Raw genomic sequence first — 15443 nt, 5'->3', positions numbered from 1 at the left:
AATAAGTGCACAGAGACCTAGACAAAACACGTTATTACTGTGAAGCTTTTGTCTTCATATAGTAGACGCTAGTTGGACTAGTCTGCCCTGTTTGGAGAACTAGAAAATGGAGACTTGATTTGATCTCTCACATATGTACCTACACAGCTCTTTCTTGGCAAGGTAGAGGCTTTAAATGCCTGTTATAATCTAATAATTAGTTTTATTTCTCATCTTCATACTTTTTGCTTCTTTTTCTTGTACAAATTCGGACCTCTCGATGATGCTAAATCAGTATTTATAGCAGATATTCTTGTCTTATTTCTATTCTTAGGGGAATGTCTTTATCAGCTTGGGCTGCCATAATAACATACCACAGACTGGGTTGCTTAAACAACAGAAATTTATTTTCTCACAGTTCTGAAGGCTAGAAGGTCAAGGTGGCAGCATGACTGGTTTTTGGTGAGAGCTCTCTTTTGGCTTATAGTCACCTTCCTGCTTTGTCCTCATATGGAAGGGGCAAAATAAAATAATTATGAAAAGCTTTTGGTCTAGCTTTAAAATAATTAACAGAGACTGAGTCCTCAGAATACATGGAATTCCATCGTTTCATTCATTCGTTCATTCATTCATTTATTTATTTATTTTTGTTAATCCTCACCCAAGGATACTTTTCCATTGATTTTTAGATAACGTGGAAGGGAAGGAGGAGAGAGATAGAGAAAGAGAGAGAAACATTGATTGGCTGCCTCCTGCTTGACCCCAATCAGGGCCCAACAAGAGCCAGAGATCAAACCTGCAACTCAGGTACCTGCCCTTGACCAGGAATTGAACCTGCAATGCTTTGGTCCACGGGCCGATGCTCTAACCACTGAGAAAAACCAGCCAGAGTGCCATTGTCACTTTAAATACAATTTATGTTTATAAAAATATTTGACTGAAAAAAATTAAAACTACTTTTCTTTATATTTTATAGGATAGCAATTAAGAATACAGAGACAAGGCAACATGTGAAAAGATTTTTCTGTTGAACTGCCTGGTTCCGATTCCTTCCTTCATTTACTAGCTCTGTGATCCTGTCATGTTACCTACCTCCCTAGTCTTCCGTTTCGTCATCTGTACGAAGGACCTAAGAGCACTACCTGTCTTCCGGGGCTTTGAGAACCATCATCATTTTTGTTGTTAAATTGAAAGGCACTTGAAAGTAATACAAGTTAAGGAAGAAAAGTTCCTTTTGTATACAAACTACGTAAAGTTAAAGAAAATATAAATAAAATAGCCTTACTAAGATGATTTCCTAGGGCATGTGTCTGACCATATTATTTTAGTTAAAATGTCTCAGTTACATGTAAAAGTAACCTCAGAATACATCTAAAATTAAAAGATTTAAATATTTTAACAATAAAATAAACAGCTATATTGTGATATATTGTACTCTGAGCTGTTCTGTATGTCAGCTGTATCTTTTGAAAAAGTTTTCTAACCAATTAACCAGTTGATTTTTAAATAGCAGTTGTGATGTGTATCTAAGTCTAAAAGCTGATAATTGTGACAGAAGTACACATTTCTTAAACTATTAAAATAGACTATTTTTTTTCATGAGAAACTCTTCAAAGACCTGTTACCAGAGTATGTAATCTAGGTGGTTAGTGCTGGTGTTTGACTGCCAGTTCTTTGGGAAGTATGTGCCACCCCATTTCTTTTATCACATAAAATAAACAAATGTTTAAAAACATTGTGCCCAGAGATGCAGGGACATGTTACTATTGAGAATACATTGGATTTCCATGAATTTACAGGTAAATTTATCATTCTGAAGAAGTTTGGCTTTCACAAGGAAAATAGAAAATTTTCAAAAACAACTAAAAACATTGCAATATTTTTATTTTCTCCTATCAGATGATTTGTAAACAACATATTGCTTTCTTCCTATAATTTAAATTTCTAAATTGATGTTTTTATATTAACCAAATATGTATATACTATTTACTATTTATTTCTATAGGTTCCGAGGTCCAAAGAGATGCCATTCTGTGGATAGCCATGGCAGGGACTCATCAGATCTGGGCACTGCTGTTGGACTGCTGCCGACTACCAAAGAAAACGTAAGTGGCAGTGTCTCTTTTTTGGTAAACTACATACCTTGGAGTTCCCTTTTCCAAGTCTCCATCCTCTCAACACTCACTGTGCTGGTCAGGAGATGCTGGGATATATGCTGCCATGATAAGCCACCCATGTTCTCGGCGGCTTAAGACAAGGTGTGGTATTGTGCTCACTCACATGCTCTGCCGCACAGGCTGAGCTGTCAGTCACCCTGGCAGAGAGAGAGGGCTGGTGAGGTGCCTACTGGTTCTCACAGCTTCTATTCAGAAGTGACGTATTATTTCTACTGACATTTAATCGTCCAAAGCAAGTCTCACTACCACACCTAACTTCAAGGAACCTGGATGAGCAGTCCCTCAAGCATCTAGAAAGAGGCCTATGTGGTGGGCACTCTTTGTTTTTGTTTTTTAATTCTTTATTGATGTGAGAGAAAGAGGGGAAGGAAGGGAGAGGGAAGGAGAGATAGAAACGTCGATGAGAGAGAATATGGATTGGCCGCCTCCTGCATGCCCCTCCCTGGGGATCGGGCCCATAACCTGGGCATGTCCCCTGACTGGGAATCAAACCAGCGACCTCTTGGTACATGGGTCGACGCTCAACCACTGAGCCACACCGGCAGGGCTGGTGGTCACTCTTTTTAACACACAGTTCTGATATCCCCAGTTGTTAATTCAGGTATTTGAGTACTGTAAAGCATTGTGTTTAATAGCTCAGGTTTTATAGTCAGGCCTGAGATTGAATCCTGCTCTGCCCTTTACTGTCTGTGTGAGCTTAGGGGAGCCATTTTACCTTTCTAAGCCTCAGTTTCCTTTTTACTGTGTCTCCCTCTTAGGCTTGTTTGAGAATAATGTGTGTGAAGAGCTCAGCCTAATGCCTGGCATATTCAGTAAATGGTTGTAGCTTTGTTGCCACTAATAGGGATATAAGGATGAAAAAGTGGTGTGTCTACAAAGTTTCTTATCTCTTTTCGATAGAGCCTTTTCTCTTCTTCCTAACACCCCAGGTAGAACTGACCATAGTCTTCTCTGTGACTCCACTACACTGCTTACGTAGTTTGTTCTCTCTTCTCCTCCCCACCTCTTTCCCTCTGTCTCTCCTTCTGTGTTTCTGGTTGCAGTTACTTGTTAACATAACTGTTTCATCTTACTGACTGCTTCTGAAAGGAAAAGGTCCTTTCTCATTAATTTTGTGTCCGCTGTACCTAGCACTGTATCTGGTACATAACAGGAGCCGAGTAAAGGTTTGCAGAATAAATAAATAAATGAAAGTCACAGTCTGAAAGGGTGTCAAGTCACCATAGAAAAGTGCCAGTCATCTCAGTTACCTTTATCAGTAGAAAAGAGCAGTTGTATAGATAATCCAAAATATATTCCAAATAGTGTATATTCCAATAGTGTATGTTGCTTTGTGTAATGTTTGCAACATTTAATCATTCACCTAATAACTATTTATTAAACATACTATATGCTAGGTACTGTGCTAGGCGATAGGGATGAAATATGTTCACTAATTAAGAATAAAATGAAAAGATGTGGTTGTTGTCCTCCTTATAGAGTGACCCGTCCCGCAGGTCGAGCAACGAGGACTCTAGAGGGGGAGTGAGGATGAGGAGGGACAAGAGACTCGAGAAATGGAGACAAGACAGGGCTCTGATCAAGTCTCGTTTATTCAGGGGGAGTTCACATACTATCTAGGGGAAAAACAGGTGAAACAGTTAATGAGTATCCCACCTGAAGCAAATTCCAGTAAATACCCCAGGTGGAACAAATAAGCAAAGAATGGAGTAAACAGTTATCTAGAGGAATGCAGACACTGCACGCAGAGAGACCCCGCCCTGGGGCCGGAGACAGCAGAGCAGACTTAACAAGATGGATGCCATGCAAATGTTCTCCCACAATAGAGGAAGAATCAGATTAGCAAATAAACAAACCAAAAAACATAGTTGGGAAGGTTCTGTGTGTAAAGGATCGCTGCAGTAGTCCTTTAAGTTGAAACCGTCCCCTGCGTAAACAAGAGGAACACCTGATACCCATCAAGGAAGGCTCCCTGGAAGAAGCTACTAAACTGAAACCTGAGTGAAGAAATGACTCTATTGATGTTAGTAGAAGCCAGGTCACAAAGTGCCTTCTGAGCCATTTTAAGAAATTTGAACATTATCCTAAATGCCTTTCTAGGAAGTTGTAAGCTGGGAAGTGGCATGGTGAGATTTGTGTTTTGAAAGAAGACTGGCAGCGTTTGGAGAGGGACAAGACTAGACAGATACCAGTGAGGAAGCTGTTGCCGCTATCCCGGCAAGTGGTGGTGAAACCTGAACAGTGAAGTGCCCAGTAATATTTTACGTGAGATATAATTTTAAACAGCAGAAAGAATGTTCAGTGATGGCTGTGTTGGACTTAGATGGTAACGAGTGGACTAAATTCCAAATAAGCAGAGTGCTCACTCTCATTCTTATTAGGAAAATGTCCACCCAGATCACATTGACCTGTGTCATAATTTTAAGGATGCTTTATCTTTATTTGTTACTGATCTTCAAGTGAGAATGACTCCTCACATTTAAGCTCCCTGAACGAGTGGCCGTATTTTATACATTCCGCATCCCTTCGCCTCCAGCGTATCAACCTCAGGGCGACTGAGGGTCCTTGTAGACTTTGCCTGTTGTGCCATATTTGGATGTGATGTGCATGTAGTCAGTCATCATTTTGCTTCTAAGTCAGTTTCTTCCATTCCCTCAACACAAGACACCACGTTTTCCTTACAATCCCTGCGGCATAAACTTAGAAACCAAACTATAAAACTTTCTCTGCATTACACAAGGAATCATTGTAATAATCCTTTAAGTAGAAATTTCCCTAGTGTATATAAGAAATTGGTTTGTGTAATTGATTAGTTAACGCAGTGTAATCATCCTGTGTTTGTTTCTTTAAGTGGGTAATACCTGACCAGATTGTGTTTTAAAGCATTCTTTCAATTCTCTTTGCTAGTCTCTACTGTGTACAAGAAAACAAGAAATTTTTCATGGAAATTTAAGCTTTAAACTATCAAGAGCTACATAATATTTTAGATTCCCTTTCAGAACCTAATACCGCATGAAACTGAGAAATTAAGGTGGGAGACAGCTGTACCTCTCTCTGACCGTTTGGAGAAAAAAATATCTACCCCATCAATGAAATAGTCATTAGTCTTATAATTCTGACCTTGTCAGGGATTTCCTCTGTGACAATTGAGAATAGTTTCAGTTTCAGGTATGTCACAAATGTAGAAAGGCCCCTGCACAGTGGACAAATAAGTTAACCATCAGAAAAGCTAGAGTGAAAGCTGATTTGCAGTGTAACTGAGCCAAGATCACTAGATATTTTTTTTTTGACAATACTTGTCACCATTGATTTCATCATTTATTTAATAACTAAATTGGCCCTGGCTGGTTTGCTCAGTGGTTAGTGTCAGCCCACGGACCACTGAGTCACGGGTTCGATTCCAATTGAGGGCATGTACCTCGGTTGCGGTTCGTCCCTGGCCCTGGCCGGGGTCATGTGGGAGGCAACCAGTCAATGTGTCTCTCTCACATCAGTGTTTCCCAATCTCTCCCTCCCTCCCACGCTGTCTGAAGATAAATGGAAAAATAGCCTGGGACGAGGATTGAAAAAAAACAAAAAACTAAATTGGACACAATGTAACAATATTGACTTCACCTATGAACCTGTCTTTTCAGTGAGTTAAAAAAAGGAGCCTGCCTTCGGTTTGCAGGAAGTGGAAATGAAGAGAATCGAAATAATGCGTACCCTCACAAGGCGGGGTTCGCCCAGCCCTCAGGTCTCTCTCTGGCCGCAGAAGAACCCTGGAGCTGCCTGTTTGTAGCCGACAGTGAGAGCAGCACCGTGAGAGCCGTCTCGCTGAAAGACGGAGCCGTGAGGCACCTCGTGGGAGGAGAAAGAGATCCCACGGTAGGGAGCCCCTGTGCACGTGTGCGGCTCCGCCACGCGGCAGCCTTCCCAGCCGAGAGCAGCGCTGAGCTGGAGGAGGGCGTGCCCCTGGCCTAGCCATAGGTTAAGGTGGCAGGCAGGCAGAGGAATGTGCAGGTAAAGAAACAACCCTCAGAGAAGTAGGCTGACCCAATTGTATATACATGTCAAGGCTTCAGAGAGAAAGGAAGGACGGAATGTTGACTGCGACAAGAGGCAAGTGTAAAGGAGATATTTGGCAGACTGGTAGACCTAACCTGTTTCTGACCAGATGTGTGATTATTGTCAGTAAACTGCTGAGTACCACACATTAATACAGGTTAGAAATGGTACATTTGTTTTCTAGTCTGAACCAGATGCCCAGCCCTCTGTATGAAAGCAGGTCTTTGCCCCTTTGACTGCCGGAGCACACAGCCACCTTAATTTTCACTTGGCATGCTAACCAAACACTAGAAATTTTAATATGTGCTATTGTTTTTTTTTTTTTCTTTAAAAAAAAGAATTTATTTGCTTTTGGCGATGTTGATGGAGTAGGAATCGGTGCGAAACTTCAGCACCCACTGGGAGCAGCGTGGGACAAGAAAAGGCAGCTGCTCTATGTGGCCGACTCGTACAATCACAAGGTGAGTTCACGGAATCATGTAACTCGCTTTTCATCTGTGGCGTTTAAAGTGCTGAAAATCGGAGCCTCCTACAATTGCCGTTCTAAACGGTAAGGAGGAATAACAGCCTTTGACAACTGTATGTAAGCCTTTTCTGTTCTCGTCTCGGTCCTGGTGTGATGGTACTTACTGTGAGCTGGGAAAGACTAATAAACACATTCCTGCTGGCTGTAGCCAAAGCTGTGCCTTGCAGCTCCTCAAAGCTGCTGAGGAGCAAATTCAGTAAGTAAGGAGGCGGCGGATGGCACAGAAGTCATGTCATTTAGCAGATGAACATTTTTGAGTTGTTGTGTAGTTGCAGCACCTGTTAGCAAATAATTCTGTTAAAATGTAATTAAAAGCAGCATTTCATTGACTCTCCAACTATTTCTATTTTATTTTTTATAAAAATCCGTGGGAAATGTTAATATTTTGTGACGAGAGACTATAAATGCAATGCCATTGAGACAGTGGGAATCACTAAGTTTAACGTCGATGGCAAATCCTCAGCCACTGTTAGATGCTCGTGAGAAGAAAGTTCAGTGGTGTCTCATTGAAAGAAAAAAAGGGATATTTTTAAATTAAAAAAAAAAAAATTTCATCAGAAATTACTTCCAGAAGATAAGACATAACTGAGGATTGCACATAGTTCTCAGAATGGAGCATCTCCTCTTAGACACTAATTTCAATGTTTGGCTTTTTCAAGAAGATAAGGAAATACCTATTCTTTTTCCATGATTTTTTTTTTAAGAATACTAATGACAGCCCAGCCGGTATGGCTCAGTGGTTGAGCGTCGACCCATGTACCAAGAGGTTGCCAATTTGATTCCTGGTCAGGACACATGCCCAGGTTGTGGGCCCGATCCCCAGTGGGGGGCATGCAGGAGGCGGCCAGTCTGTGTTCTCTCTCATTGATGTTTCTATCTCTCTCTCCTTCTCACTTCCCCTCTCTCTAAAAGCAATAAAGGAAAAAAAAAATACTAATGACAAGCAGAAATTCTCTGGCTTGCTTAATAATGTACTTTTCCATACCACAAACATGAGATTGAACTTCCGATATACAATTTTTTTTCCTTCTTTTTAGATTAAAGTTGTGGATCCAAAAACAAAACACTGTACAACATTAGCAGGAACTGGAGACATAAGTAACATCAGTTCCAGTTTTTCCGAGTCAACTTTTAATGAACCAGGAGGCTTGTGTGTTGGAGAAGATGGCCAGTTATTATACGTAGCGGACACGAATAATCATCAAATTAAGGTGATGGATTTGGAAACAAAGACGGTTTCTGTGGTAGGTAATCTCCAAGTGTAAGTACAGATATCATTCTACCAGTGATTCTAAGAGCCTCGCAGCACCGACAGGCACTGTGGGCAGTCCGTCTGCGGTGGTGAAAGTGGGGCACGCAGGCAGAGTAGTCGGGGCGTCTCTGTACGAAGGATAGCATATTATTTTTACAGTAGAAATTTCATGTGTGTTAAGAGTGTTTGAGAAAGACTGGAGGTTAGGAGGAATTTGATGAACTTTCAGAAAAGGAAAAAAAAGAGGGCTCATCTGTTTTTAAATATGTAGCCATACTGACACACATATATGTGGGTTAGGCTGTTCAGTCTTGTTTTAGTGATTCTTAGATTAATGTGTAATCTTTGTTGCCTACAGGGAATCCATTACTAGCTAATCTTCCAAAGGAAGCGCTAGAAGCCACACTTCTCAAGGCACTGAAAATAAGATTGAAAGAAAAATAAGTTCTAATCAAGTTTTAAAGCTATAAACATGGTCTCTAATAACATTTTTAAGTTCCCCCTTGATGTATCACATTTGCCTGAAAAAAATGCAAGAGTTAGTTTTTTCTAAAATTCTAGGAATTTCTAAGATATGTTTTAAAATAAAAACAGACTGTCATTGTATGTGTCATTCTCTTGACATAGAACTTTGATATAAGATGAATGACATCATATAGTTGGCAGTGAAAATTATAAGAGGATGCATATTATATCCACTACATTTAAATTGATATAGTTTTACTTTAATTACTTCATTCATAATTGTCGGTAATTTTTTTTGCCAGAACGAAATATATTTCTGAATCTCACTGTAGCCTGAAGTCTAAGAATAAACTCTCTCACTCTGCAATTATTTTAAAGTACCTGTGCTTGAACAAATTTCCTAGTTCCCTGTCTCCGGATCTGGAAACGCTGTGGTGGATGGCCCAATCCTAGAAGGAGAACAGAAGACAGTACCCAAACTACCAAAATCAGCTCCAACCATTCAGCTCTGCCCCTTGTCTGCAGCTCCAGGACAGACTGTGCAGTTCCAGCTGCGACTAGACCTCCCGGCGGGAGCGAAGCTCACCGAAGGGGCACCCAGTTGCTGGTTTCTAACAGCTGAAAGTATGTGAACAGTCTTGCAAATGCAAAAACTCTTGATGTTGAATCTAGAATCTTTCTCATTTGTATATGATAATTTTACTATATAGTCAGGTAGGATTTGAGAAGTCTTGTGACAATAGATCCAGCTCTCACCCCACTTTAGCAGTTTTCTTTAGTCTTTGAAATTCTTTTATCTCTTTTATTAAAGAACTCATCTAAAATTATTCAATCATAATTGTCCCCATTTGCTGCTTGGCAAGTCCAACAGGAGGCCGGCGTCTGGGTCTCTGAGGCCAGGTCCTGGAGCAGCATGGCTGTGAGAGGCACGTGGTGATGGGGAGACTAACGGCCCGGAGAGACCGAGTGTGGTCATGGCTGCTGCTGGTGGTGGGTGCTCAAGGCCATGTATTGAATTAGGTCAGACATGGAGTTGGAACCCAGTTCTGCTTGTTCTTAGTTTAGTGTCTGATTGTGTGACCCCCTCTCAAACTAGCTCCGGGGTTATTAGCCCCAAACTTCATTTCTTTAAAAAGACAAAGTTTGAAGCCCCACCGATTACCTATGTGGATGTTATGAGAGTTTCTAAGCCTTACTCTCAGTTGCTGTACTGAACTCATCGTGGTCTATGGACGAGCACCATGCACTGACTGTCCCTGGAGCGGCTCTGCTGGAGCACTCCAGCATGCAGGGGGCAGGGAGGAGGGACCAGGAATGCACGCAGGCGCAAAACCAAGAGAGAGTTTCCTGGAGCCAGGTGGTTTAAGGAGAGAGTGACCAGCCGTGTCAGGTGCTACTGCTAGATCAGGTAAGATAAGGGCTAAGAATTGATCATTGATTTAATGTTAAGAGTTAGTTGATGTCCTCTTCCAGAACTGTTTCAGAATGATGGAGGAGATGCCTGATTAGAGCAGGTTAAAAAAGAATAGAAGGAAAAGAACTGGAAAAAGCAAATACAGATAACTCAGGAGGTTAGCTACAAAGATAAGAGGAAATAAATAGAGCACTTGCTAAAAGGGGGAACGGAGTTAAGAACAGCATGTTTATTGGTGGCAAAGCTCCAATAGAGAAAGAATGACATGTGGTGGGTGGGTACCCTTCAGGGTCTGAAAGGGCATGGAACCAAATGCGCGAGTAGAAGGCTGACCTTTGCCGGGAACGCAGACATTTGCACGGTATGAAGAGAAGGCCTGTGGTCCTGATGGGTAGCTGTGGGGTAGGTGCTGCTGGAAGCTCTTTTCTGATGCTTCTGTTTTCTCAGTACCTTGGGAAGAACGGGCCATCGCCTGAGCGTGAGAGGGGAGAAGGTTTTGGAGGTTTGAAGAGAGAAAAGGGTCATCCAGGAGGGTGGGAGGTTGTTGAGTACATGAGGGAAATACAGTGATTGCTGAATAGCTTGAGGCTCCCTGTTGTGAACGGAAAGCTGGGCTGGTCCACATGGAGGCTGTTTCTCTCCAGCCCAGCTAGCTACAGGGCGCACGCCGTGGAGGGAGGCTTGACTGCGTGGTGTTGATAAGCAGGTCTGCCACAGCGCAGATCATGTGCCATCAACTTAGGTCTCTGGAGTCGTGATCCAGTATTAATTGTGTTTACCACTATACCTTTCAGTAATACAGGAATAGCACCTCACAGATTCTTTTCTAAAGAATTAAGTTGCTTATTTTGCCTTGAGTATGAAATTTTTTAAAACGATATGCTTTCTTTTAACTGAAGTAACTTGACATGAGCTCCTTTCAGTTCAGTTCTTTGGTTTTATTACCTTTTGCTTTTCAGATAGCATCTATCAAATGTTTTAGAGCTTTCAATTGCTGTTTATTTTATGTCAATGTAATAGTATCATTAAGACTTGACTTACCAGTTATTAAGCCTGAAGCAGCATTTCCTTCTTTAGAGATGCTAGACATAGAGTTTACGCTCCATTACTTGCTTACTACAAGAAAGTGGATTCCAAAGCCACATTTTAGAGGTGTGCCATTCAAGCAGAAGAATGACCATTGTTGGAGGGTGTTAACTGCCTACAAATGAATTACTGTGATCAGAATCCAGGCAGGGCTTTGTCCTCACTCACTGCAATTTGTGATCTTTAAATCTAAGACTACTTCCTGTCTGAGCCTGTTCTCAAAGTATTCAGTCACTGTAAATTATGTAAAGATTTGAATGTGAATTTCAGTCAGTGTGAACTTACTAATTTATAGTAGGAATCAGTGTCCTGCCTGACTTGTAGCAGGGCTCTCCAGCATCTCTAACAGACTGGACATGCATTTTAAAGTAAAATAGTCATCTGTCCAGAGCTCAATTCTGACTTCTTGTCTCTCGTGATTTTCCCTTGTCCTAGTCTCCCACGCTCTTTCACATGTTTTCACTCAAGCTGCCATTTCCTCCCTGAGCCCTCCTCCCTCGTGCCCTCTCACATACTTTTCTTTTGTACGTTACCCAGATCCGGGCTCTGTGCCTTCTTACCTTGTGCATTCTGAGGGCGACAGCTACTGTCCTGCAACAACCCACCTGGTGTCCACACAGAACAGAAGGGACTGCTGCCTTAGAGTTTGGGAGTCTGGCTCTGGGGTGACTAAGCCTGTGGGGAAGCCTACTTCGCAGATGGGAGAGGGCCAAGCCATGCAGTACTAGGAGGGTGTTTGGAGCTTGCTCTGTGGGCAAAGGCGTGCTCAGACCCTGACCATTGCTCATTCTTCCATAAGTTGAGGCAAGGTTTCGACTGCCAGTTTAACTGTTCTGCCTGTGTCCATTCATCTGAAAGCATTGCATCAAGTGGAGATCACTGTTAAATTAATTTATCTACGTGAAATTATAGAGCAGAGTATTGATTTTTAAAATAGGATATTGACACATTAACATGTTTACTATAACTCTGTTTTATCAAACACACAAATTAATGTTGAGTCATTGGAATATAAACATGGATAGTATTTTTTTTTTAATCCTCACCCGAGGATACTTTTTTCCATTTTTATCTTCAGATAGAGTGGGAGAGAGAAAGACACATCAACTGGTTGCCTCCCTCATGACCCCAACCAGAATTGAACCTTCGACTCCTTTGTCCACACGCCAATGCTCTGCTGCTGAGCCAGACCAGCCAGGGCAAATATGGATAGTATAAAAGGAAAATGAAGTAGTCTACAGAGCAAATTCTTAGCTATTTCATTATTTGTTCAATATATCGGTTCCATTTTTATTGTATAGGAGCAAATAAGGATTTGGGGAGAAATCCCAATAATTTAATCCTTTAGAAAATTATTTTATAGGGTACATTTGTACACCTATGAGTAAAGGACTTTTTTTTTTTTCTTCTTGGCCAGTTATTTAGAGAGAGAATCACTTACTTTTAACTAAATTTGGTCGTATAATCTTAAAGTTTTCAGCATATGTGAAGGTTTTAAGCCAAAAAAAAAATGCATAAAAGCATCACTAGCATATTATAATTTCACAAAACCCCACATATATTTCTGGAAAAGATCTAAAGAAACATTTTCTGTTTTATTTCTAGAATTAGACATTAAAACAGCCCAGTTTACTTTGCTGTTTGATTTAAAATATAAGAAGTTCCCCACCAACCTGCTGTTTAGCAAAATCATACATTCAATAAAATAAAACATACTCCTCAGTCCAGAAATAAAGAAAGCTAAAGACTTTAGAGATAGTTTAAAATAAGTGTTTAAAAGTTCCTGCATAAAAACTCTGGACTTAACTCTTTAGATTCTCACCTTTCACCTTCTCCTTACTCTTATTTGATATGTTTTTCTCAAATTTTATTTTTTTAGTTAACAGAATATTAGACGCGGTGAACTGAAGGAGAGATGCAGAGGAGCATTAGGGACAGAGATGCAGAGGAGCATTAGGGACAGGTGAACTGAAGGAGAGATGCAGAGGAGCATTAGGGACAGAGATGCAGAGGAGCATTAGGGACAGAGATGCAGAGGAGCATTAGGGACAGGTGAACTGAAGGAGAGATGCAGAGGAGCATTAGGGACAGAGATGCAGAGGAGCATTAGGGACAGGTGAACTGAAGGAGAGATGCAGAGGAGCATTAGGGACAGAGATGCAGAGGAGCATTAGGGACAGGTGAACTGAAGGAGAGATGCAGAGGAGCATTAGGGACAGGTGAACTAAAGGAGAGATGCAGAGGAGCATTAGGGACAGAGATGCAGAGGAGCATTAGGGACAGAGATGCAGAGGAGCATTAGGGACAGGTGAACTGAAGGAGAGATGCAGAGGAGCATTAGGGACAGAGATGCAGAGGAGCATTAGGGACAGGTGAACTGAAGGAGAGATGCAGAGGAGCATTAGGGACAGGTGAACTGAAGGAGAGATGCAGAGGAGCATTAGGGACAGAGATGCAGAGGAGCATTAGGGACAGGTGAACTGAAGGAGAGATGCAGAGGAGCATTAGGGACAGGTGAACTGAAGGAGAGATGCAGAGGAGCATTAGGGACAGGTGCTCTGGGTGCTGGTTCATCCTGAGGCCAAAAGACAGAGAGAGGAAAGCTAAAGGCCAGGCCTGGCATCTCAGCACCGCTCAGCAGGTGGCTCAGTGCTTGCAGACGCCTCATGGCTGATAAGTCATTAGATATGCTCAGTGGCTCCACTGAGTGGCAGGGAAGCACGTCCTCGTTTACTTCCCAGATGCTGGTTCTCGATATCTGATCCCCTCTGAAGCTGAATGTCTGTAAGTGCGCTTCCTCAGCGTGATGCCTGTGTCCTGACAGAAGGATCTAGAAGAAGACTTAAAAATATTTAACACGGGAAGGTTAAAGTTTTTAGTGGTTTATTAGACTTTGGTTATATAAATAGATAATTTATGTACATTAATCTTAGAAGAGTTTTATGCATTAAAGAAGTAGACAAAATCTTAGATTTTACATTAGAATAATATATGCAGTGTTACTTATTTCTAAAAAATCAGTGTTATTTTTGAATTATTACCTTGTGATAGTCAATGATTTATCATAATTTTAATTTGCAAGTCACTGCAGAGTTATACATAGATTTGTATTCCCTAGCTTGTTTTGTAGTTTTTATCTTTCTTTTACAATCTTAATAATTTACCTTTTTATTTTTTAGGCAATGAATGGCTTCTTCAAGGACAGATGCCATCTGGAGAAATAGAAAGTATCTCCAATCAGCCAGCCATCTCACTGCAGATTCCTGGGGATTGCTTGTCACCCGAAGCGGTTGTATCTATCAGCGCGTTTCTTTATTACTGTAGCGCGGACAGCAGCGCCTGTATGATGAAGGGGATTCTGTTCAGGCAGCCTTTACAGATCACCGATGCACAGCCAGGATGCACAGCTCCAGTGGAGCTCAAGTACGTGTTCTAGCTAGTGGCTAGCAGCCGGGCTCGGCCGCCGCCTGTCTCCATCCTCACCATCACTGCACTTACGACAAGAAACTTGACTCCTGCCTCTGGATACCAAGAAACCCACTGCTCAGTTCTAGCAGCTGATGTTAAAGTACAGCTAGGCTCCTTATTTAATTATTTATTTAAACAAATTCCTTCATTCTGGGTGTGTACCAGCTAAGTCACTGACCATCATCTGAACCATGATGTTGTAATCTATGCTGCTATTTGGCACATGACGTAAGTCCACACTTACAGAATATATTATCATGAGATAATTTGCATTGATTACTGGTAACAGTAATGATACCAAATATTTTAACTAATTTTTCCTGCCGTTATTAATAGCAAGCAGCACATTTGAATGTGTACATTTCACAAAACTTTAAAGAGAAGCCAAGATCCAGTCCATGTGTTGGTGTAAAGACATCTGACATTCAGGCATAGGTCTGTTCTCAGCCTCTCCGCCCCAGAGTCTCATCACAGTAGAAGCTGAGAGAGCTCCTGGGTGGTGAATGTGCTTATTGTCTCTTCTCTGGTTTTCTCAGTTGAGATACGTTGAAAAGAGAATTTGTTTTGATGATGTTATTTGCTATTCTAACTTACCATTATTAATGCCTTTATTATGCTATACAGAAAAGTCTCTAAGGACATACACTCGCTTAACTGTTTTCTGAATGAACAATTCTACCAGATAATGAACAAGTCCTCAGGAACAGGACTTTCAAGGAGAAAGGGACTTAGGGACATATTACTGGGTCCTATTTAATGATAAAGAACTGTGACAGCGGAACCTGATGTAAATGGATCTGTATGTTTTAGAAATTTATATTTTACTTCTAAGCATTAAATGAAGATTTGTTGGATTTTGGTATTTTTGGTTTCCATATTCAAATTTAAGTTACAATCATTTATTGTGATGTTTTTTAAAATCACTTTTAAGCCTTAAACGTGAAAATTTCAGTGGGATGCACTTTCATGCTATTAATATGTATAGTATATCCTAATATGTTACTCTTTAAAATATTAAGGCTGAAATAT

General features: G+C 41.1%; 1 protein-coding gene across 2 annotated transcripts in view; it reads left to right on the top strand.

Annotated features, from left to right (window-relative positions):
• Positions 1 to 15225, top strand: part of NHLRC2 (NHL repeat containing 2) — a 51963-nt gene extending 36738 nt beyond the window's left edge. The window contains exons 7-12 of one of the 2 annotated variants that reach the window (XM_036264612.1): positions 1985 to 2084; positions 5792 to 6023; positions 6542 to 6664; positions 7767 to 7973; positions 8851 to 9070; positions 14126 to 15225. In XM_036264612.1, coding sequence (XP_036120505.1) covers positions 1985 to 2084; positions 5792 to 6023; positions 6542 to 6664; positions 7767 to 7973; positions 8851 to 9070; positions 14126 to 14382 — 1139 coding nt within the window. In that variant the 3' untranslated portion in view covers positions 14383 to 15225. The remainder of the gene's footprint in view (positions 1 to 1984; positions 2085 to 5791; positions 6024 to 6541; positions 6665 to 7766; positions 7974 to 8850; positions 9071 to 14125) is intronic. The other variant, XM_036264613.1, reaches the window with a different exon arrangement.
• The last annotated feature ends 218 nt before the right edge of the window (positions 15226 to 15443 follow it).

Source organism: Molossus molossus, unplaced genomic scaffold (assembly GCF_014108415.1).
Source record: "Molossus molossus isolate mMolMol1 unplaced genomic scaffold, mMolMol1.p scaffold_m16_p_17, whole genome shotgun sequence".
In the NCBI taxonomy this organism is placed as follows: domain Eukaryota; kingdom Metazoa; phylum Chordata; class Mammalia; order Chiroptera; family Molossidae; genus Molossus; species Molossus molossus.
This window is presented reverse-complemented; position numbering and strand designations above follow the sequence as displayed.